This window comes from Argentina silus, assembly GCF_951799395.1.
Source record: "Argentina silus genome assembly, chromosome: 15".
NCBI classification, from domain to species: domain Eukaryota; kingdom Metazoa; phylum Chordata; class Actinopteri; order Argentiniformes; family Argentinidae; genus Argentina; species Argentina silus.
In genome coordinates this window covers 988,550-1,013,989 of record NC_139669.1, presented here as the reverse complement: position 1 = coordinate 1,013,989, position 25,440 = coordinate 988,550, and the positions used below count along the sequence as shown (strand labels likewise).

General features: G+C 44.4%; 3 protein-coding genes across 3 annotated transcripts in view; 2 read left to right on the top strand and 1 right to left on the bottom strand.

Moving 5' to 3' along the window:
- Positions 1-1,571: 1,571 nt before the first annotated feature.
- On the top strand, positions 1,572-10,047 carry LOC310816128 (uncharacterized protein). Its single transcript, XM_083686139.1, has 16 exons — positions 1,572-1,934; positions 2,785-2,890; positions 3,529-3,742; positions 4,148-4,290; positions 4,799-4,961; positions 5,129-5,184; positions 5,445-5,626; positions 5,727-5,837; positions 6,175-6,300; positions 7,034-7,141; positions 7,280-7,438; positions 7,704-8,328; positions 8,419-8,482; positions 8,580-8,758; positions 8,936-9,024; positions 9,200-10,047. The coding sequence occupies exons 1-16, from the start codon at positions 1,752-1,754 to the stop codon at positions 9,302-9,304; spliced, it is 2,613 nt and encodes an 870-aa protein (XP_083542265.1). The 5' UTR covers positions 1,572-1,751; the 3' UTR covers positions 9,305-10,047.
- Positions 10,048-11,462: 1,415 nt separating this feature from the next.
- The window catches only part of mrpl11 (mitochondrial ribosomal protein L11), a 27,274-nt gene continuing 13,296 nt past the window's right edge, over positions 11,463-25,440 (top strand). The window contains exons 1-2 of the mRNA XM_083685591.1: positions 11,463-11,565; positions 18,218-18,380. Coding sequence (XP_083541717.1) covers positions 18,258-18,380 — 123 coding nt within the window. The 5' untranslated portion in view covers positions 11,463-11,565; positions 18,218-18,257. The remainder of the gene's footprint in view (positions 11,566-18,217; positions 18,381-25,440) is intronic.
- On the bottom strand, positions 20,955-22,031 carry tmem265 (transmembrane protein 265; the record flags this gene model as incomplete). The annotated part of the gene is made up of 1 exon (XM_083685590.1): positions 20,955-22,031. One exon carries the CDS (start codon positions 22,029-22,031, stop codon positions 20,955-20,957), a length of 1,077 nt encoding a protein of 358 aa, XP_083541716.1.

Sequence of the window (25,440 nt, the reverse complement as noted above, 5' to 3'; positions counted from 1 at the left end):
TAGTAAACCTTTGAGTAAGGTTGCTACATTTGGGGCCCGCTTCACAGGCAAGACTTAAGCCTAGTCCTAGACTAAAAAGCATCCTCAGTGGCAATTTGCCATTGAAAGTGTGAATTAGTCCAGGACTAGGCTTAAGCCTTGTCTGTGAAACCGGCCCTTGAAGTACTAAAAAGGGTTAGATCTAGCGTAATGCAAATGGCAAAGAACAGATCCTAATGGATCAGTCATGGCTAAAGCCGATTATTCATCACCGTTGGATGTATGACTCAAATCCTGACTGCGCCCTGGCTGTTTCGTAACAAGTCCTGAAAGTCCTGTCCTGCTGAATAACGTCATGACACACCCCTGCCGCGCCCCTGCAACGTCACTGACAAGCACGCGACAACGGACCTGGCTCCGGCTCTGCCTCTGGCTCGAGGTGGATCTGACTGATTCCCTAATCGGTTGATCAAGTTTCGTTAAGCAATCGGACCATAGTTAGTCTAGAATTTACTATTTATTTTTCTTTACATTTTGTTTTTGACTGTAAATAAAATAATTATTTTACCCGTAAGTGGATGGTCTTTCAATCCACTTGTGAACGATCAAAATGTGTGAACGCAATTGCACGTACTGTGAGAATAAGATTCAAAAGATTCAACTCACCAGAGCCAGTATAATAAATGAGTCATAGTATCTTGGACCTCACTGATACAGGCACACAGATAGAAATGAGGATAGTGCCATCATGAGGCGAATGTCTGTGTTTCATGTATGCTTACGGATGGGCTATCTGGGGCATTCATAGGATACACATTAGAAAGGGAAAGATAGAGGACAACATTTTTTTTTAACTTTAATGAAATTTAAATGAAATTAAAAAACGTTTTTTATAACTCTCATAAGGACACCAGCAGTGATACAGCGATCTGGGATATGAGGGTACTGAGTGGATTGAGTCAAGGTCATCTTCCTAAATGTGAATAAACTATGAGATGTTAGAAATAATGTGAGAAACTATAAGCTTTCTCCTGGCTCGTAGGTACTGTAGCTACAGTGTCAGGTTTTTTTGTTTCTGTTTTTCTTCTCTAGCACTGGCTAAGTTAGCTAGGGATAAGGTAGGGAAAGGGTACTTACAAACTGTTAATTAATTAATATATTCACAATCACAGTTACACACACTATTATTTTACGATAGATAGCGCCACTGAGTCTACAGTCATCTGTCTGATAAGAGAGAGAGGGAGTTCAGGCGTGGCCGGTCACACTAGAATGACTACACTGACGTAAGACAATGCAGCCACACTGTCCAGTTCAGTACAGTATGAATACCATGAAAACATTAGGCCAATTTGACATTTAATTTAATAAATGACTATGACAAATAATCAACTCTGATTAGGCAGATTTAATTTTGTCCTTGGTTTTCATGCAACCAAAGCTTCTAACAAAATACACTATAACCCATAACTGCAGTGCAGTCTGTATGCGGCTGCGGCCTGTAGATGGCATCCCATTCTAATCAGTTCCAGACAGATACTTGAGCTGGAGCATCTCACTTCGAGCCAATCACAGTTCTGCTCCGGGGGCACATTTTTTTTCTTTCTTATGTTTTCGAAGAAGTGCAACTAGAAAACGGCTCTTTTCTGATGCGTGAGTTCATGTCCAAATGGATGGTCGGACCTGCCAAGTACTTATAGTTCATTAAGTACAATAATGTAAACGAATGTTACATGTAGAGGGAATGAGAATCGTCCCTGCAAGGAGCAAACATGTACCTGTGGCGCTTCTCAATCGCCATGATTCTTGGACTAGTGTGGTACTTTTCAGACTATGGACGAGCTGTGACCCAATACGTTTTGTGTTTTCTATGTTGCATTTCAACTCCACATTTCTTCCAAAAAACTGCACGGGAAAGCAGCACTCAGACAGAGTGGGCCGAGGAGGAATTCCAGGTAATGAAACTGCATTCTTAAACTCTTCTGATAGGCTACACAAAGTGTTACTCTTTTTTCTGCAAGATAGCTTAAGCTCATCGTTGTAATAGCGTACGTTACAGAGTTGCACGCTTCTCATGGTTAATTCAAACTTGTGTAGTCAATCTAACCAGCAATATTATTCATATGTGATCATGTCTTGACAAGTGATCATGTCTTGCACATCAACATAGCACAATTTCTATTGCCTGGGGGCAATTTACACTGAGCAGCTCACCTAATTATGAAAATATCATGTTGTTAATTGTCTATGATCTATGATCAACGTCGTTGAACGAAAGCTAAATCATAGCGCTTAAATGTTGTGTCAAAGCCAGTTGTTGACCTGGTTCTAGAAGCTCTGGTCCAGGGTTCACCGTAGTGCGTCTTAGCTGACGCACGTAAGCCCTGGACCTGAGCTATCTCAACATGAGATATATAGCCAATATGGCAAATTGCCCATATTTCTGGAAGGTGGGGGGAATAAGCTGAGAGTTGAATGTACACTTGAGCAATAACAATACCGCTATGACAACAGCACTGGAAAAATAATGGTGTTCCTAGACACAAGGCAGACGTTGTATCTTCTTGACACACGTTTGCCTCAAGCAGCAGCCTATTGCTTAGTGTGTAAACATGTCATGTAAGGCTAGGACTCTTTTACACCAAACACTTGAAGGTTCCACTTGTGTCCTCCCCTGTAGGACAAATAAATTGAGCCCTCAAGTGTTTGGTGTAAATAAGAAGCCGTGGTGCTGGCTGTTCCTGCATAGCATGTTTACCCAGCATTCCGACTCATCCATCATACTTGTTTTGTATTTTCTTCCAGGAGACCAGTGACGATGGAAACATATTTGACTATGACGTGACTGATGTAAAGCGAACAAAATCACAGGAGTCACAGTTTCCCGATGCGAAGCAGTCTCTTTTACGAGGTGTGTTATTGTGACCTGTATCAAGTGCATGCTGAAATCTTTACTGAAAAGTTTGTTTTTTACAAATCATCCAGTAAAAAAAATGATTTTTGCCAGGGTTATCCAAAGTAGTGTTTACTGTTTCAACTGCAAGTAGTATCACCTTGTAACAAGACAAGGACAAGGTGAAAACATTTTGTACCAAGATTTTACTGCTTGCTTTGAGTTGTTTGGTCAGCAAAATGTGGTTCTGTACGCTGACTGTTGAAAAGAGAAGTTTGTGAATACAGCTGCAGGCAGATCTCATGTTACATGATCTGGGAGGGGCTTTGGTAACAGATGATAGGGGTTTAGACAGCTTTTCAATGTGGTGGAGAATGTGAATGGGGGTTGCTTCACAAAGTCATGAAAAACAGGAAATGAAATGACTTGCTTTGCATATATATTCAGTACAGAGCAAATGCATACTAACTAGGTTAACCCGTTAAGCCTGTAAGGAAGTAACAACTTTACAGCACAGCTCAGTTCAAAATGCACTTCTGGGGAAGTCGTGCTAGGTAGAATCACAGTGGATGTGTCCACTGACACGTACAGTATTTCATGCTATTTTGTCCACCATGTAAACTGTTTTGCATCTATGTTGATATTGTCTTCCCCAGTGTTTGAGTGTGCCTATGCCCAGCTTGTGGTCCCATGGTACAACGTGCCTGAGCCCTGTGACAGTCAACCTCTGCATCAGCTGCTGTGGAAAGAGTTTGACAGTTTCGCTGATCAGGTCATCAGCCATGCCAAAGACTTTGATGTCTGCAATGCGAGTGTGGGTTGCATTCGCATCCTGACCCAGCACCTACATAATGCTAAGCAGTCTGATAGGTGAGGCTTTATGTTGAAGTCAATAGAATACCCCAAGAATAACCTGTGCCAGGGGAGGCTGGTGGAGGTAGAAATCGGACGACAGGTGACCTGTGTTTGATATCATTCCTCATTCCATTCCATGCATTACAATGAGCCATCCTCTGATTTCTCTCTCCCCTGCTGTACAGAACTTACACTGTGTAGGCCTATACTATTGCTTTCTTACTCTGAAAATGGTTCACTTTTTATTGTTTTGAATAAAACATTAACTTTTAGGTTCGTAGTTAACTCAAAACTTTTATTGTTTCTCTACTGCATTTAACATGACATTGTACAAGTCATTGATCCAAACACAGTAGGCCTATATTCTGTTCTGATGTCATAGATCCTAAACCGATGCTTGCATTTCTCTGTCTATCTCAGAGAGCCATTTTTCAGCTCTAGGGCACAGGAAGTTGCAGTTCTGCGAGTGTTTTCTGAAGCACTGGTGCGAAATCTTTTTCCTGAGTCTCTAAAGGGATTGGACATCAACCACTGCGCCCTAAAAGAGATTGTTGCCTTAAAGGGTAAGAACATGTCAGGGCTACACATGTATTAAAAATATTGCATATATTTTGTAATGTACATAATCGTTTAACTTCATATGAGATCATACAATATATACTTGGGGTCCCCTAGAAACATGTGATTGTCATACATCAGTGGCTTTGATCATAGTTGTCAGGGCAACAGGTTTAATTATTACATTTATGGCCTAGTGATGATGAGTCATTTTACTGTTATGGTGTAAAACATTAACTTTTGCACCTCTACTGTAATTCAGTAACAATACAATTAACTGGAACTTTGTTATGGCTCATTTCATTGGTGGATCAGACATACATTTAGAGGTGTCATATTTTGAAGAAAGTGTCAAGCGTTTCTGGTCATTTATATTCCTTCAGTCAAAACTAAATATGCAATATACATTACGTCGCATAAGCATGACCCAATTTTCCCCAACTTTATCCAGTAGCCCCTTAACTTATGATTTTACATTGTCATCTAATTCACTCTGTTGTCGATCTCCCTCAGTGTTTGAGCTGCTGGTGAAATGGTTCTCAGACCCAGACAACCTCAACCAACTGGTGGTGAGTCTGATGGAGGGGGTGACCCCCAAGACCTCTGTGGAGGAGCTGAGTGACTCAGACTCAGGCGGGGCCTCCCCGACCTCCCAGCAGAGCGAGGGTAGTGGAGCGTAAGTGACCGTCCTCTGAGCAGTATGCTCTCTCTCTCTCTCTCTCTCTCTCTCTCTCTCTCTCTCTCTCTCTCTCTCTCTCTCTAGTATACCGCAGCTCATGGTTTAGATGTGTGCTGATCATATTAGAAATGTGGTTTTTCCTTGATGACTATTTTTCATATTAGGATGCTGGATGAAAATGAGGACTCTCAGACCTGTGCCATCAAATCCAAAAAGAAAGGTGTGTCTGTCCGTCTGTCTGTCTGTCAGTGTATGAGAGAGAGAAAATCGCTTTGTATAAACAAAATTAACTTAACCAAAACAAAATTCATGCAACTAATGTTATTTTGGTTCCAGTTCATTTTGTTTGTGTCAATTTCCTCTTTTCCCCTATTGTACCCCAGGGGGCTATTGTAGTTTACACAATAAAATACACAATGCCATTTAATCCACCATCAAAATGTCAACCCATGGATAACCTTAAACGCTATTTTTTTGCAGCCAACAAGTTGAAGGAAGGGTGGGCTAAGTTTGTAGAGAAGATGACGTATAAGAAGGACAAGAAGAAGAAGCTGAAGAAAAAGCAGCGCAAGCTGATGTTCAGGGCCATAGAGACCCAGGACCAAGAAGATGAAGGGAGCAGCCGGGAGGGCTCCATCCAGAACCAGCAGGACTCTGACAGTGTGAGGACGCCGCTCTGGTTTAGTCAGACAACGCTAACGATTGAACCGGTGATGAAGTCTGTGGCGTGACTGACGTGTCTGTTGTGTTTTGGCTCATTAGGAGGACAGTGACCTGGAGAACTACTTGACCAGCGTCCAGGAGGACATGATGGAGTTCAAGCTGTCGTACGAGATGTGGCGCGTTGGCCACTGGACTGTCAGCGTCCCTCTTGTGAGTCGGTCACAAATCACTTTATGTCACCATGGAACGCTTTGAACTCTATCGCAAGAATTAACCCGTTAAGCCTGTAAGGAAGAATTTTGAAGTGGAGCTTTGTGAAGACATGTCCTTCGCTGTTTTGTTACTGTTTGAGACGGTATTGTCTGTGAACTGAGATCAAGGTGAAAATGGGAGGAGCGGCTCATTGTAATACACGGAATGGAATGAGAAATGGTATCAAACAAGGCGTGCTTGATACCATTTCTCAATCCATTCCATGCATTACAATGAGCCCATCCTCCGATTCCTACCTCCACCAGCCTTGCCTGACTGAGAGTGTCACCTGTAGGTGGAGAGGGAGAACGAGGAGCTGTGTTTCACTGTTCACCTGGAGGAGAGAGACAACCCTGAGAACCTCCACTGGGGTGTGAAGAAGGCCAAGACAGAGGTCATCTACTTCCGCAACCGATGGCAGGTCAGGGACGGATGTGCTGTTGTGTCCCACTATGTAACATTTTACGATAATGAACTCATAGGGCGGCTTAGGTTAGAGAGGCCGGCCAGCAATCAGTAGGTCGCTGGTTCTTTCCCCACCCCAAGAGGGAGCCGGATGTGAGCTGGTGACTGGAGGCTTGCTTGTATCATATCTAAAGTGCCTACCACTGCTGTTGTGCCCTTGAGCAAGGCACTTAACTCCCACTATGGCTGACTATGAGCTCTGATCTCCCTGGGGGTGTGCAAAAAATACCACATTCCAAAAATGTGTTGACAATTGATTGCTTGGTAAATAAAGTATTTAGTATTGTTTGTCATGGCCATTGAAGATGTAGGCTGTTGTTATTAGAAACTCTATGAGAAAGCGACTAGTGCATTAAGTTACATACTGTATCTTTGTCTTCATCTTTTGATATGAAATAAATGCATCAGTGCTGTTTTAACAAGTCTGGAATGCATCAGAAACCAATTTAGTTAATTTGATTTCAATGGCATGCACGCCGTTATGGATGTTGCATAATAGAACGTTAGAAAACAATGTTGCCAGACGTCTGAATGTAATCTCTTTTGACTGCTGTGCTCTTTGTGTCATCACAATGGGGCCATATCTTATCATGCTACACTGCATTCCTACCGTCTTTGAAATGCTGTGACAGTTCAGTTGTGGTTGAATGTCTTTCACTGTAATTTCTGCTTTCGTTTTGACTTTTTAGGACACTACTAGCTTACCCTCCTTATCAGTGCTGGAGGACTGCGCTGAGAGGGCTGTCGATGAGGAGTTTATGGATGAAGCTAGAACATCCCTGAAACTCTTCTTACAGGTCGCCTATACTGGTACACTTTACTGGTACACTTTACTGGTACACTTTACTGGTACAAGAGCAAAAAAAAAAAGAAAAACACAGCGGATATGACTTGACAGAAAATCCAAAGTAAATCTCTTCCCATTTTCATTCTAGGGGCTGGTCTCTGATGATCTGATTGGCCACAGTCAGCCAGTGTTTCAGTTCCTCTGCCCACTTGACAAACTGATGAACGAAGAAGACCATCCTCTGGGAGTGTGGGGTCTTCTCAGCAACCTGGCCTTCTTCCTGACTCCAGGACAAGAGGAAGATGAGGTAGGCATTTCCACATCCACAACAGATGCCATACTTTTGATTGACTTGAGTTGGTCAAGGATACCCAAGGCTATTTTGACGCTATCTTGAATCAGTGTCACCTCAATCACTAATGGTGCCCTCTGGTGGAGCATTAAGAAACACCAGAGGTTGTGAGGGACTGATCTCTCTTAATTAATCTGGATGCAAAATTAGCCATAATAATTGAAAATGTGTTTTTCAGGATAAGCTGACTAACAGGTTTGTCTCTCCGTCTTGTTTTCAGCACGTTCAGCACGTTCAAGTAGAAGCCAAACCAGAAGCCTTGAACTCACCAAGCCTAGAGGTCGCACCCCCAACTGCACCCGAGACCCTGAATGAGAACCGTAGTGTAACCAGTGATGCTTTACCTTCCCCAGCTATCATCATCATCAATAGTGATCCTCCTTCAGACCCTCCTCAGGGCTGTGGAGATCAGGAGGCTGCATCGACTGTGAAGCTAGACTCTTTGTCTAAATCGACCAGCTCACTTGACAAAGCAGGGGAATCAGAGAACGCCTTAACCTCTCACCTGAAAATGATCATAAAAGGGCTGTCCAGGTGCAGGTCGGAAGAGAGTCTGTTCCCAGCGAACGAAACGAGCCCTGAGGTCTTCAACGACTCTGACCGCAAACCACATTCCAGTCAAAATGGAGGCACGCAGTGTGACATCACTGACGGTCCATCGTGGCTTAATTTGACCGGCAAGGCCAATAAGAAGGAGAAGGTCTGTCTCAGACTGCCAGTGGGGAGGAGCAAAGGAAAGGACCAGGACAGTTTGCCCAGGGATGAGTGTCTTAAAAAAGACCAATCCAAGTGGGAGCATCTTGAAGCTACCAAAGCTATATTTGATTTATTGAAAGAAATATCAGGTGAGTGTCTGACTTCCTAACTTACTTGAAATCTTGGTAATGGAAGAGTTATGATTTTGCAATCAGCGCCTTCTTTTATTTTCTACACAGGTAATTCCATCCTCCTCAACATATTTGATGCCATTTTGAAGCCAGTAATGCCGATAATGAAAAAGTAAGAACTGATCTCTCCCCTTTTTCCCTGCACTCTTGGTTTGTCATTGCGTCAGTCACGTTAACGATATGATCTACAAATGGGTTGTCTTCTTTAGGAAGGTGAACACCTTCTTGGATAAGTTGAACCCAACAGAAGCCCAGATGGCGTCCTACATTGACAACCTGCGGGACAAACAGTGGCCAGAGGGGGTGCCACAGGAGCCTCGACGCCACCGCAGCCCGGAGGAGAAGAACGAGGCCAAAGACAGGGCTCACAACCTCATCAACTCCAGATGTACGCTGCACCACATCCTGCTACACTCTCTTATCAAGACAGCTTTTGATATTGAGAGAGAATTGTATTTATAAGGGTTATTCTATTTATGATTTATTCTTTTGAGCTGTTAATTGTAACACAGAAGTTAGGACTTGTTTCTGTCTGTTCACTAACATTATGTTCCTATCATCCTAGATTCAAACTACTTGATATTGAAGAAGACCGATATGGAGACAGTGTTCAATATCTTCCAGGACTGTGAAGAGAACAAGAAGCTTGTTTATGTAAGTTTCTCACCTCTAAGCTGGTGATTCACCTAGTTTCAGGACTCCATTGTTTAACTCATCCATGTTTCAGTGCTCCCTCTATATTTGATAACAACTGTCTGAGAAAAAGAAGCCTATTCTCTTGTGTTCTATAGAAACCTTGACTCATCTTTGCTTTTTTCTCCTTCGACAGATGCTGCTTTCATTCCTATTGAGAGAGCTTCTGCCTGGCGAGGATGCCTTAAATGTGAATGCCATCGCCCTGCAGAAAGTGAATGCTAGCTATTGTATCATGTGATTTTTAAATTATACATTTCCTCAGGTTAATTATTATTTTAAATGAACTGTGATTTTGATGTTTTAGAAAGTGAAAGTATTTATTGAATGTGTTATCATACCTCCCACCTATTGATTCCTATACCTGTACTGGGATGGAGTATTATAATGATTAAATCATATCATACTTTTCCAGAAATGTACATTTTACCTCTGATGCTGTGAACTGTACTTTGTTTCTAATATGATATTGTAAGAGAGTTGATTATGATCATGTATATACGTGACAGGAAACAAATGTGTGATTATTCAAATTAGCAACTTCCTCGACAGGAACTTCCTCGACTAATTTTCAGTTTTGAAAATTAGAAACATTTCCTGTCGATATGGTACTCCGACTCAGAGGGGTCCAGAAATGGACCTTTTTTTTTATTATCACTTAGAATGTCACCTCTGGTCCAGTCTGCAGGACACTGTTTGGTGGATAAAATGTTTAAGTTTTATATTGAAGTTGTTGATCACTTTAAGCACTGTCATATGTGATGTGGATTTGTTAAATGGTTAACTCCGTTTGACTGAAGCTGTTCCTACACTATGACATTGTGTGGGAGAATTGCTGGTGATGTCACACTCACGTGTCCTTTGTTTGGAGATTTACCAGAGCTGTTGTTTCTCAAAGAAACCTAAGATTGTCAAACAATTCAATGTGACAAACTTGTAATAATTTCTCAAATCAAGTGCCTTGTTAATAAAGATTTTTTTTTACGGAAATGTCATGCTCTTTGACCTTTTGCTCCTTTTAAATATCCTAGTTATGTTGTAATATAGTCTCTGCCTTATTCTGCCACACACATTGTCAATAGTTTATTTCCATCTCTGGAAAATGATCACCATCACTAAAAGGGTAAATTAAGAGGGAGTTTGAGGTGGGGTTGTTCAGGAATGGTTTCGGACACAGAATGGTTTCGGACACTGGTGCATCGGCTAGAGAGCAGGCGTGAGAAGTGACGTCTGTTCTGTTGAGTGATGATTAACACACAGGACAATAGAGGCGATGGAGGAAGTTGTTGCGGGTTCCCCTCGCGCTTCCACATTCCGCTGGCCTTGCGTTACTAAATGGCGTTCGCTGCTTTGATGATTACCTGAGTTCAAGGATGAAAAGGAGATCATTAAAAGAGAACGCTTGATCATTTCTTTTGATGGCCTATAATGAGTTGTTACTGTGAAGCTGTGCCTATGATTTACTTTGAAGCAAATGATATAGTATAAATATTAAAGCTAGTGTTGTTGCCTATTGAATACAAGTAAACGCTTGACTGAGAGGAATGTAAATGGAATTGCATGAAGTGTATTACTCTGAAGCTAGGATCAATTCCAGCTGGAGTGTCAGACGATATTGTATTGTTCCATTCTAAAGGGACTCTTCTTGACCAATACAGTGAATTGCATTTACAGGCATTTGTTTGATGGCCATTTGTTTAATGGCACTATCATGCAAGCTACCTTAAGAGGTCATGGCTCTGTATATGAGTCTACGGGTATTTTCACCCTTTGTCCCTTTCAGATCATTTTTGTGGGTATTTTTCACATAGTCATTTTTAAAATAACTGAACTCAGTCCTCTCTAAGTGAACTAAGATGTTTTGTATTCACACTGCCCTTCTGTTCGAATGAGCATTGATGAGGTGTCATTCAACGTTCCTTTCACAGCACCATCTTTCATTGGAACTCAGGCCTATTATCTGCTGTGCACCTTGGATAATTGCACATTGATTGAGCATGTACAGCAAGCTCAGAGGGCGAAGACAGCCTTGAAGGTAAAGCATAGAGCGGTTACAATGTCAAGTGTACTGGGAGTGCTTTTCGCTCACCCAAAAAAAGCGAACAGAAAGTGAACCCTAAAGTGAACTGTATTCAGACCACCTCCCGAAATAGTCTCGGTTCGGTGTTACTTCAGAGGGGTCTGAGTTCATTTGGAGCATTTACATAATTATGCATGAACAGTTTGCTGAACAGCTCTGAGTTCACAAAGTCGGCTGATACCAAATAATAAGTTTAAAGAAGACCGCCTCGCATATCCCTCTGGTCAATCCATAGGATCAAAAACCCATGAAGACCAGTGGTCTCAGTACTCTGCCGACGACTACCACCCCTAGCCAGAGGGGGGCAGCATTGTCGGCAGCGTTCTGGAGGTTGTTGCAAGATGGCTGCGCCCACAGCCTTGGTTACGGCGTGAAGGTGCTTCTACAGTGCAGCTGTTGTACAACACGTTCAGCAACGATTGGTAAGATAAACCTTAGATTTTTTTCACACACATCATGTTAAGTATTTCTATTTTGTCAACTCGGTTTCATTTATCTAGCTGTCAGTTCAGTCCCCTCGTGCGCTCTGTCATGATTCCAGTGCATGGTTGTCGAACGTCTGCTCATAAACATTAGAATTAAAACTAATGTTAAACTCTAAATTAACATGTCATAACCCACGACCTTACGTTGTTCCCATTACCATGTTCAGCTTTCAATGTAGCTATCTTCTCATGCTTTGTTTTCTGAGAACTAAAGCTGAGTGACAGCTGGTCCACAAATGCACTCGGTTGTCAATGATGATAATTAGGCTTCGCAAAGTGTAGAAGCATGTGCAGTCATGATGTGAATGATCCAGCTTGAAACACTCCTGCTGTCCTGTGTTTTTCATTTCTGGGCCCGAAGACCCACAGCAGTGCTACTGGCTTGTGTTCGGTTCCAGCCCAGTGTACACCTGATACCTCATCAAGTAGAATAATACGTGTCTGAATGAGGTGTGTAGCCTGCTGGGTTGGAACTAAAGTCTGCACTCGGATTGGGTTCTCAACTCAGGACCAGGATTGAATTGATTGAGTAGCTTTAAGCTAAGGCGCTTGTACACTGCCCATGTAACGCCCAACAAACACCAACAGTGCCAAACATTAGTTTATAGTAAAGATAACAGACCGTCTTAATGCATGACTCCATATTGCAATGGCCTTACCTGTAGACAATGGCCTTACCTGTAGACAATGGCCTTACCTGTAGACAATTCTCACTCTTCTGTTTATGGTGAGGGTCCACATTGGATATTGGCAATCATGCCAAGAAAATGGAAGGGATCGATCAAGCAGGCCAGCCAACATAAGTCTAGTACCCCTACTGCAGCTGTCTGTCTGGTATCGTGACTTCTCACTCTGCTTGTAGCCTATTTATTGAAATGCTTGTATTTCAGTAGGCCCCTATGTTGTATGAATGATAATATGACCGAATTTAGCAGGGTGATTTTTAGTGTTATTGTTATTGTAATTTAATCTGTGGGGATTTGCCCCGAAGTGCTTTGCTCTCCTTCGCTGGCTCTCTGACTGCTGGCCAGACTATCTGACACTTCGCTACGTAGTGAGATCGATAGTCAGCGCCCAGGGCCGGAGAGTTTGAAGACTGAATGCTAATGTGATAGAATGCCAACAGCATATCGGTACTCATGTATTTTTAGTTGGAATTGCAACAGCGGGTTTCTCATTAAATCGAAGCTGCAGATGTGCCAAATGTCTGTCCACCCCAGAGTTCACAACTGACGGTCTCCTGACAGGACAGAATTGTAAGTTTCGGTGGATAGACAGCGGCATCTCCGGTCAGGCTTCACTGTTTTAAAACTGAATGTGAGACAAGACTCAGGATAATAACACACAAGACATGCAGTCATTTATAATGTAACCAATGATGTCCCGGCCTTGATGTTGCTTTCTTTAATACTTTATTCTATTCACTATTGTAGGACATCTGAGAGACCATTCCTAGCAGCTCCTAGTCAGTTGCAATCTGTGAATTCTTGATTTGTTATACAATGCTTTACAAGTTGCCCCTATACCTGGGTAATAACTGTGTAATTACTCTTGTAACAACATTGTATTAATATGCGGTTTTACAGTACATTAGTAATTGCTTTGTACTTGTGTAGCCTCGTAACAGAGTTCACTGGTGTAATAACACAAACCCGTCAATGCCATAACCATGTAATTAGGTTACCTAGTTATGCAAAATGTTCGCCTAATACTGTAAATTGTTGTTAGTAGGGTAGACTAATTACAGTTCCTTCACAGGCGTTGACTTACTTTGTCACACACATGCCTATAGGCCGCGTTGTTATCACAGTTTGACATAGGCTACTGCCAGAGACATAGGCTACCGCCAGAGACATAGACTACCTCCAGAGACATAGGCTACCTCCAGAGACATAGGCTACCTCCAGAGACATAGACTACCTCCAGAGACATAGACTACCTCCAGAGACATAGACTACCTCCAGAGACATAGGCTACCTCCAGAGACATAGACTACCTCCAGAGACATAGACTACCTCCAGAGACATAGACTACCTCCAGAGACATAGACTACCTCCAGAGACATCGCCTACCTCCAGAGACATAGGCTACCTCCAGAGACATAGACTACCTCCAGAGACATAGGCTACCGCCAGAGACATAGACTACCTCCAGAGACATAGACTACCTCCAGAGACATAGACTACATCCAGAGACATAGACTACCTCCAGAGACATAGACTACCTCCAGAGACATAGACTACCTCCAGAGACATAGACTACCTCCAGAGACATAGGCTACCGCCAGAGACATAGACTACCTCCAGAGACATAGACTACCTCCAGAGACATAGACTACCTCTAGAGACATAGGCTACCGCCAGAGACATAGACTACCTCCAGAGACATGGACTACCTCCAGAGACATAGACTACCTCTAGAGACATAGACTACCTCCAGAGACATAGACTACCTCCAGAGACATAGACTACCGCCAGAGACATAGACTACCTCCAGAGACATAGACTACCTCCAGAGACATAGACTACCTCCAGAGACATAGACTACCTCCAGAGACATAGGCTACCGCCAGAGACATAGACTACCTCCAGAGACATAGACTACCTCCAGAGACATAGACTACCTCTAGAGACATAGGCTACCGCCAGAGACATAGACTACCTCCAGAGACATGGACTACCTCCAGAGACATAGACTACCTCTAGAGACATAGACTACCTCCAGAGACATAGACTACCTCCAGAGACATAGGCTACCGCCAGAGACATAGACTACCTCCAGAGACATAGACTACCTCCAGAGACAGCCTACCGCCGGAGACATAGACTACCGCCAGAGACTGCCAAGCGAAGCTGGCAGACGGTCAAAACAAGGTTCAGGGCGTGTTTGGTGTATTGACAGATCGTTTGTTACTTAATTATGTTTCATTGCCTTTTGTCAGTTCCGTGTAAATGGACCTATCAGGACCAAAATGTTCAATTCATGGGAGCATGTCAGGTGCCAAATGAAGGCTATGTCAGAAATGCATTTCTCAACCATCTTCCATTATAAAAATAGAGATAAGGGAAGGCTTCGACTACTGGTCAAACATATGGAAAAGCGTCTAAGTAAACATCTACTAGAAAAAGTCTTTAAAGGTGTTTTAATGGCAGGAATTGTGTACGTTTAAGAATCGATGTCCAATGCAAAAAACCCACAAAAGTAAGATTTTTTCAAATTTCTCTGCCTCATGAGGAAGGATGATAATGCAAGTTAACACACATAAGAATTATAGGTATACCTGCCAAATACATAGTGTTTTTACTGATATCAATTTAGTTTATGAATTAATAAGTGATTAAAACTGGTAGTTGTGTTACCAAATCGGTAACAGAATTACTGAAATTGAATTGGCTACATTCACTTATTGTACATAACCAAAGGGACAGCTGAAGAACCCTTTTTAAGTTTTCACAGAGGGTTTTACATCAGAAGGTTTCCAAAAGGGTCCTTCCACAAGGACAGCCAAAAAACCCAGTGGGAAATCATACAGTAGTAGTTACAAACGACAGCATCAACATCCTCACCTCATCTCATGCTCCAAAAATGCAGAATGAATTGTTGTTGAGTACATTGGGGAAAGCAAAGCCAGAAAATCCCAAAGATGTAGCGCAGATAACCGCCATTGAGAATGATGACATGTATGTTGCACACTTCTACAATAATGACAGGAAGGAATTTGTCCTCATGCTTAAAGAGCACACTGACACATGGAGTGGTGTCCCTACAACAGATGCTTAGGGTCCTTCCAACACTGGCTGCAGAAATAATACAAATAACTTTTTTGCATTTTGCAGTGGGGATCTCTGAGGCAAACTAGGACCAGATTGGGTGTGTCTTTGTGTGTCTGCACATGACATACAGTAGGCCTACATGTATTCTTTTTCAAATTCTGTTTTTCCAAAGGTGTAGGCAATTTTTTTGTTGTTATTTATAATGAAGAAGAAGACATTGAAAACCACAAATGTCATTGATTTACTTACTTACCGTAGCTCAACAAGCTGAAGTATCATATCTCACTATTTCTGCAGACATTTAAATCTCCATTAGGAGTTTTAGTGAAACGTGAGGAGATAAAAGGGAGATATTATGGTTGTTTCGTTACCAAACTTTGAATCTGCACAGTTCCTACAGTAAAGTATTCCTTGTGCATAGAGTTGTATGGTTTGTTATACATTTAGGCATACTGTACGTTTGAAAGTGAAAAATCGAGCCCCAGCATAATTTTGTTACTGTGGACTGCCCTTTTGTCTGTGCCTGCAAATATGGACATAGTGTGGGTTGCACTTGCAAGCTTATCTGCAGAAAACACTGATGCCCTTGTCATTGTGAGCTCATTTGTTGGAGATAAAATACCATCTTCAATCTGCAGAGTGCAAGAAAGGACAGCATACAGCATAGTGTGTTTGCGGTCGTTAGTGTAATTGTTTGATTATTGATGTCTCTGTTTTTCTCTGAAGTGTGCCCAACTTTAATAATTATTCTGGAGTATATGTCTGCTCCTCTTCCTCTTATCTGTGTTAATTTGATACAATTGTATCTTTATCTTATCTAGACTTATAATGTGATTCATAGGGATAACTGTTTATTCTGTGATGGCATTTCATGGCTCTGCTTAACATTAAAATGTTTGACTTTCAAAGCTTTCTGCTTTCAGAGCCTAGGACAACATCACACTTCTGTCCATCCCTCTGTCTGACTTGGACAAGCCTAATTAGCCCACAAGGAGTGAATGTTACCAGGCGCCTAGCCTAGCCTGTCTGTGTGTTCTGTACAAACAGCCAAGATCTTCTGATGCTTCGCTGCTCTGGCCTTGGCTTCCATTGTGAGTTTAGTTTTCTGATATGTTGTCTCTCCCGTCGTTAGTGTAATGTAGGTCAACTCTTCACCAACCCTCCCTGTGCTTGGCCTTGTGATGAACGATTTCATTTTGAGATGGAAGTGCTGTTTTTATTCTTCATACTCAGAGAGACTGTGCATGAATAATGAAAACAGCACACACACACATTTCCCCGCCACACACAATGTTATTCCCATAGTCCCAAATTGGAGTTTTAACCTTACATCCACTGCCTGCCTGCCATTCCTAATTACTTTGTCTGTGGTTAACCATATTTCCGTATCTAGCCTTGCATGTCAGTGTAATTGACATTGTGTGTTGGGGTTTGAAGCATCTCAGGGTGATGTAGTGTTTTAGGCTACATTTTCAAATTGCATTTAGTTTTGTACTTTGTCAGGCTAATACTGTGGCTCTCGTCAAGTTATGAATTCCACATTGTTTGATCATCATGCAGTTGCTCTTTTTTTTATCTTATTTCTCTGGATCTCTGACTCACAAATCGATTTGAACGGCGACATGGTTCTTTAGCAGAGGAGTAACACGTTAGGTGAGCTGCATGAAATTGACTGCTGAAATGTGGTTGCAGACGTGAGGGACATTTTAAATCCTTTTGCAATTCAAACCAAAAGGATTGCTGTTTGAGAAGGCTGCCACACAAAAGTCAATTTAATGACTTCATAAATATTGTTTTGCTAGGCCCCACAATCGCTGTTCATTTAAACAGGCCTTAAACAACTAGATCGAATCACAGCTTTTCATGGGGAAAGTTTCACCTGCTTTCTAACGCAGAGGCAGCATCGAGTGATAGCCTATATCTTTTCAATTGTGTCTCCTCCTTGTTGGTCTAATTTGTTACCCTCTGTTGCCCACACTGGATCGTTAGTACACCTTATCTCCCTTCCTGCTTTGAAGTGCTAACTTTTATTGAATGCAGGTCGCACCCAATATCACCTGGCTAAACCCCAAAACTCCCTATTTGTCCCTTGTCTACAACCATTGATCTCCTTTTACAGCCGTGGGCTCCTCCCAGCGGGGATTATAGGCCTGCTATTTATGTGTTCTGCCTCCCCATAGCAAGGGCAAGAGTTCAGTCCACTCTCCCCACTCCGCTAATTGGCTGGTAATTTGGTAAATGCATTTGAAGGTGGAGTGAAAAGCAGACCCCTCTCTGCCCTCCCGTTGAATGTGACGATGCCGCCACCACCCCCGGTATTAATACTGTCCCCCTGCCCCCTCATGGCTGCATTCCAAGCTGATCCTTGACTCTACTGACGGGGGGCTGAGGAGCTGACGGCCCCTTTGGGATCAGATACGACAGATACGGTGGTGACGGTGGCAGCGGAGAGGAGGCAATATGGAGAGATATGGAATTCAAGCCTGGTTTTTTATCATGGAGATCTCTAAGTCCTTCCAGGACTATGGGTCCCCACGAGGCCCATCTTTTCACTCAGCCACTGATCCACACTGCCTAAGCCTCCAGGCGTGGTGGCTCTCATCTGGGGGATCGAAAGCAAAGATTTTTTTAATTACTCGACTGGTACGCAAATGGAAAAACCTTGGTTGAGCTCGAGGGTGTCTATCGATTAGATCGTATGATATTTTATTGAGCACAGCATGTAAATGATTTGTAGCGGTTGAGAGCATTATAGAGCTAATTTGTTAGCTGTCCGTTCAAGTTTCTAATGCTGTGTAGTGTGTTTCTCCTTACAGACAGACAGATAGAGAGCACACCACACACGGACAAGCCAAGATGTCCAAGATTACCAAGGTGATGAAGGCGGTGAAGAAGGTGGACCTTGGGAACGTGATCCGGGCCATTGTGAGGTCAGGACAGGCGGCCCCTGGACCCCCCCTGGGTCCTGTCCTGGGACAGGTAAACCAACACCTCTAACCCTACTCCCTCCAACACCCACTACCTACAACACCTCACCTCTCTGGTATACTCCCTCCAAACGAAAGATGTATCAGGTTCTTCCATGTCTAAGATTGCGTCATCGGTACAGTAGCTCATGAAAAATACTTTGAATTCCCAGCCAAAAGTGAATAGCGTTGGAGTCTTATGAGAGCTCAGCTATGATGAATGATTTAGACATCCTTCTGTTAAGGCGGTCTCCGTCTCCCATAGCGAGTGGGCTTGAGAGCGCAGAAACATGCCTTGACTTCAGCGGTAATGAGGTGGTATAACTTGCAACCAAGCAAAGAAAAGCCGTATGTTTGTCTAAAGATGTCTTTTCTGGGAAGTTTATTCAGATGCCATATGATAGTGTTGTGGCGCATTGTGTGTGTGTTTGTGTGAGTGAGTGAGTGCGCGCGCGCGTGTGTGTGTGTGTGTGTGCGTTTTGCCTTTGTCTCCCTTCGCTCCCCTGCTCCATCAAGGGCTGCGTGTATGTGTAGTAAACTGTAAATAAATGGCAGCCGGCAGCCGCTTTAGGCGCTGGCCTTGGCTCTTTAATCTTCGCTCTCCTCTCTTCTCAGTTTTTTTCCCCTCCTCTGACTAACCACCCCTGACAGGGGAAGCGCGCGGAGGTAGGCCGCCTGTCGGCCGCGGGGCAAATCTAAACTAACGAGAGGAATAAAAGAAGGAGCGGGAGACGAAAGGAGGGAACTGACGGCTTTGGGAGAATAATGACGGTCCAGAGTGAAATTAGCACCGCAGAAGGGAGGATGAGAATAAAGTAAGAAAGAGAGAGAGAGTAAAAGAATGGATGGAAGGATGAGGAGCTTTACAAAAACAGTTCTCCAGGACCAAGGAAGGGGACTGGAGTTGAGGAGTTTTGTATCTAGGGTTTTACGGGTGTAACGCATTCAAGGAAGTAGTCGTTGGTGTGGCTGCTGCCCATGCAGTTACTGCTTTTATATTAGAAATATGCGAAGCTGCCCAACGGGGAGTGCATCCAGACTGTGTGTGTTTGAAATGTAGATTGAGGGAGTGAGACATGAAAGAGAGGGAGGAAGGGAGGAAGACTCTCGGTCTACAGTATTCCATCTGCCTGCTGATCCTCTTCCCAATCCTTGTGAATCACAGAGAAACTCCCCAGGGAAAATACTCAATTTTCAATGAATGAATGGCTTTTTGGTGTGTGGTGTTTGTGTGTGTGTGTGTGTGTGTGTGTGTGTGTGTGTGTGTGTGTGTGGTGTGTGTGGTGTGTGTGTGGTGTGTGTGGTGTGTGTTGTTGTTTGTGTTGTGTGTGTGTGTGTGTGTGTTGTTGTTTGTGTGGTGTGTGTGTGGTGTGTGTGGTGTGTGTGTGGGTGTGTGTGGTGTGTGTTGTTGTTTGTGTTGTGTGTGTGTGGTGTGTTGTGTGTGTGTGTGTGTGTGTGTGTGTGTGTGTGTGTGTGTGTGTGTGGTGTGTGTGTTGTTGTTTGTGTTGTGTGTGTTTTCTCAGCCTTTTAATGTGTCCTGTAAATCAAGCATAAAGCGGCGGATAAGCTCTTAGTATTTTGACAAACGGAGCCCAATTTCAATTAATAGCAGCATTAGTGGTTCGAGGGGAGGCAGGGGGGTGCAGAGTGCATTAGGAGCTACTGATGGAGATTGAATAGACCCTCTCCTGTCCTAAAAAACCACACACACACAAACACACACTATCACATCTGCAGGCTCCTCTCCTTCAACATACAGGCAGACAGGCTGACAGCAGGCTGAAGGATCACTGCGTGGCGGTCAGAGCTGATGGTGCTGGTGTAATTGTGATAAACTATGGGTTTTCCTCTGCCTGTCACCCGCTGGATAGAATAACACGCCCTGCTGCCTCGGATGTGTGGAGAGCTTTGATTCTGTTCACCAGTCACAACAATATCTCTAACAAAGTATCACTGAGGTTTTTCAATGAGCACACAGTATATGTAAGGGAAGCAGATTTACTTTGATGTAGCGGCGGTTTTGAAAGGTCTGGGACTGTTAGTTGTCCCTGAGGCCCCCTAGCTGTGAAAGATTGGCCTGTGATCCTGTTTTATCCTGTGTGGTCGTGACAGTCTGCCAATATCACTCCTACACTCGGGCCAATAAAGTGTCAGAGCTGGGGAGTATGAAACACTTTATTACAGTTTGTAGGCAGTCCTATAGGTGTAGCTGACAACAGCTGTGGAATAGCTTCACAGTATACACACGGCATGTGTCCAAGTACCACACGGCACAGGTGATGTGTGGACCAGTTACTGAGAATAGTAGCTCCTTGGAAAGCAAGGCACTTCACTGTACATCTCCCAGCCAGCCTAGCCCCAGGCCTCACTCCCCAGATACACAAATACTATCAGTCTGCCCGCCAGGCCCTGGGGCTGGATAAACCAGCCCTTTAACCAAACCGAGCTAATTAAATGAGTTACTGCTGTGAACTGCCTGGGCTGGTCCAAACAGCTGTGTCTGTGTGTCTGTCCGCCTGTGGACGCAGGCGGTCCTTACTCTCCCCGTTATCCAATATGAATGTGTGGTGCTCACTCTAGTCAGTCTCTAGAGTTCATGGGAGATGAAGGAAGGGTCCAGGGTGGTCTCTGTGGGGTCCAGGGTCAGGGACAGGGAGTGGGCTTGGCTGTGGGAGCGTGGGAGGGTGTTGTAGCGCGAGGGCGGCAGAGAGGAGCTCCTCCCCTGGGCTTGGTCCCTCCCCTGCTCGGAGCTTTGAGCCGCCGGGGTCGAGTCCCCTGCCTGCGTCCCAGCCCCGGCACCAGCCCCCGTCCCTGTCCCCCTGGCCCCGCTCTGCTGCTTGTGCCTCTCCCAGGCCGAGCTCAGCTTCACAGCCAGGGCCAGCAGGTTCTTCCCCAGGAAGACGGTGGAGACGCGTGGGTCCCTGTACCACAGCATGCCCGTGCCCCTGAGGGCCAGGGTGAACACGTTGATGGTGACCAGGCTGAGCCAGGGGTACAGGGCCTCCTTGCGGGGCCCCCTCTGTCCCGGCAGGGCCGCTGCCCCCAGCTCCGTGAGGGCCACACAGGGCAGCAGTAACAGTAGAGCGTAGCAGTAGAAGAAGACCAAGCCCTCAGCCCAAAGCGGTACCCCCAGGTCTGCAGTCCCCCCAGCCCCACCATGGGCCTCCCACAGCCCTGCCTGCAGGTCCAGCACATCCAGCAGGTCCACCACCACCCACAGCAGACGCCCCCGCACCTCCTGCTTCCTGCGCAGCGGTGTCATGTTGTCAGCCCCCGTCAGGATGAGGAACAGGGAGGGCAGGCAGATGGACAGCAGCAGCGTCAGGGTCTTCCTGGCCAGCGGGTCGGGAGGCCGTCTCTCCTGCCGGTAGTTCTGGCAGACAAAAAAGAGCTTGAGCTGGAGCAGAGACAGGAAGAGGAACCACAAGGCGTTGGCAAAGCCGCGCCGCGGGGAGCGGGCCTCCGATACCACGCCCGCTGACACGAAGCGCAGCGCCAGCAGGAAGCCCAGGTCGCCTAGCAACACGGCGGCGCAAGGCCAGACAGCGGGCCCCGGGGAGGTGCGGGCCCCCGGCATGCTCTGCTCCAGCAGGTAGAGGTCCACCACAGCCATGGTGCTCACCGTGACCAGGGTTGATACGCACACCTGGGGCGTGGGCACCATGCCTGCGACAGGAGAGGAGAGAGAGAGAGAAACACAGAGGGGGAAAAAAAAAAAACAATGAACACAAAAGAATACAGCAACAATAATTGTTCCACCAATACAGTTTGTCCCTGAGTTGTGTGATGAACCACAACGCTTGTTTTTGTTCTCTTTCCTACTTAACAGTGACAATTTCTGCCATCGTGGTTGCTTGTTGCTGTGGTTAGGATTACTTTGCTGCCAGAGGTGAGGCTTTTGGTGACAGGCTGTTCCTCCGTGGCCTTGCATGGCGAGGAGATGCCTTGCTGTTCTCTCTGTCCTCTGCGGCTCTTTTTATTTAAGCCTTTTCAGCTATGCAAGTTTTAACCCGGCCTCAGATAACTCTGAGAGAATTTCCCCAGGTTTGTTTTTTTTCTGCCTTTCCTGCCCCCACTGTATTCATTATTAATTAATTGTGTTGAAACGCAGCCAGGCGCCCTACCAAAGCTGGTTTCTCTTCCTGTTTAGCCTTCCGTGTTGATTCTCTCTGTAGCTGCCGCAATCTTCAGTCTGCATAAATTGCCTTCTTGTTTGTACTGAATATTGAGAACTAGACAGTATTTGTTTTGAGATGTTTTTGACTGTGTGTGTGTGTGTGTGTGTGTGTGCGCGTGATGCTAATTCGGTGATCTCCCCATTATCAAATATGAATGTGTCCATTTTTCTCCCACACTGAGCCGTATTTCAGCAGTGGACAGTATAAAACCCCAATATTGATTGGGGGGAGAGAAATGATCACGACTTTATGGTGAAATCGAACCTGCCTCTTCTTATTGAGCTCAAAAGCCTGTGGAGTGGTGCTTTCAGACAGAGCAGGGCGGACAGCAGGGATGGCAGCCTTCTGCCTCACACAAGCCAGGGGGTCAACCACCACTGAATTAATGGCATTTTAATATGAAATCATTACCTGCTCTGATATGCCATAATGGCAACATTTGAGTGTGTGATTGAGCGAACAATTGTCAGCAACCACAGCCTATGAGGGACCAGAAGCCTGTGAATAACGTGTGTTTGTGTGTTTCTGATTGAAGACAGACATCAATCACCTCCTCCCTGCAGGAGTCACGGAACTGTCATCCACTTTGAAGTGCCTGCCTGCGCGCGTGCGTGCGTGCGGGTGTGTGTGTGTGTGTGCTTGCGGCATGTGTGAGTGAGGGAGAGGAGGAGTGAGAGATTAATAGACACTTGGCTGTCTACATCCCTAATAAAGTGTTACTGCATGATGGTAATAGTTCATAAATAAGCTTAGGGGGGGCGGGGGGGGGGGGGGGCAGGGGCTGCAGAAGGGGGAGAGAGAAAGTGATGAAGAGTAGAATGCAGACAGAAAGTAATTTCATTTTTAGGGAAGGGAGTGGAAAAACGTCATGCCATCTTCTGAGCCAGTTTGGTATGAGTGTATTCAAATGTATTCATCATCAGGGAATCTTGAAAAATGAAACGCATTAGTACTTTTTCTGAAAAAGATGAATGAAATAGTTGAGTGAGGAAAGGACCCAGAGACTGATGAGTCCACTCAGGGCTCGGGGAAAGGAGAGGCAGGGCAGCATTCCTCATATCTGATTATCTAATATGTGATTATCTGTAAAGGGCTTTTTTGTTTCACTCCATCCCACAACTTGATTATCAGTGCAGGAATTGAATGGGTTCCAACAACCCAGTGGCTGAGAGAATATTGGAATTTAAAATGGTGCTTTTATCTGTAGAAACCCAAACTGCAGTGTGGAGAGGATAGGTAGGCAGCGTTCCTCTCCTCCCTCTCATTTCCCCCCACCACCCATGCCTGTTAGTAATTCACCATGCATCTTAAATTGCGCCCTGGAACCCTGGAGTCTTTCTGTCAGCCTGTGTTTGCATTTTGACTGCTTGTCAACACAAATAATTTATTCTGTTCTGAGTGAGCGACCAGGATGACAGCAGCGTGTGTCCGCTCTGCTCATCAATAATGACCAAATTCATCATTCCCATGTCTTGAAAATGGCACTGTTGCTGACAGGCTGACGCAAGCTATTATACTATCAGAGTGAGTAATGGCGTGTAATGGTTGTACAGGTAAAAGATTTATTCAACATTTCTGGTTGAGCTGTGTAAGTACAAACATGAAGTAAGTCTTTCTGTATCAGTAATGTGTAGCTTGTGTGTCGTGTGGTGGGGATGTGCTCTCACTGATCACCTAATCTAGTATGGCTCTCGAAATCCCTCCCCAACACACACACACACACACACACACACACACACACACACACACACTCACTCTCACACTCTCTCTCACACACACACACACACACACACACACACTCTCTCACACACACTCACACACACACACACACACACACTCTCTCTCACATATACATGCACACACACACAGATAGCAATTTTAAAGCAGACACACCTTGTCACATCTGTTTTTCTCTAAATCCTGGAGGTCAGCCAGGTGCAGAAAATGGCACTGTTACTGACAGGCTGATGCAGACTATTATACTATCAGAGTGAGTAATGGCTTAAAATAAGTGTTCCTGTATAAGTAATGTGTAGCACGTGTCCTGCTCTCAGATCACCTAATCTTTTCATCCCCAACACAGATAGCAATTTAAAAACAGACACACCCCCTTGTTTGTCACATCTGTTCTTCTCTAATGCTGGAGGTCTGCCAGGCGAAAGGAAGATGAACAGCTCCAGACCCCTAATACATATATAAAAAAACATTCCCCTGGAAGATTTGTCTCACTATAAACTAAATCAAATGTAAGCTTACCCAGCAAGATGGGGGAGATCACAATTGAAGATGTTGGACAAAGGATGAATAGGTGGGGATATGAGGGATATGAGGCTGTATGCAATTTTGTAATTAAACTGAATTTCTTTATGAAGGGATAACCTGTAAATCTAACTAATATGGGGCCACTATCGGGGCTAGGGAGGGATTTGGCCATTAAAAGGAATTAATTTATAAATATTATTTCAATAGTGATAAATCCTCTCTAATCCAGGTGACCGAATCTCTCGCGGTCACAGAACATCTGTTGATTTTTCATCATGTGGCCTGCCGAGGATCTGCCCGAGGATCCGCTACTGTAGCCTCTTCTGCAGAGGTTCATTTGAGATTATTTCATGCTAGAAATATCCCTCAAATTAGTGTTGTCAATTAGTATATTAGGCTGTAAATCTTATCGTATTTTCACTCTGATGTTTCCATTCTAGCGTGTTGAAACAACCCCTAATCCACCTCTGGCCATTTGGAACATTGTAATGCACCTGTGTCGTAATGATGCGTTCAGTAATAAGTGCATCCATTACTGTTTCAAAGTGGTCGTGTAGTTACCCAAAGCATGCGTTCCTGCTCCTGCCGCTCCTCTTGACTTGATTGAGAACCACGTAACGTATTATCCAAAGT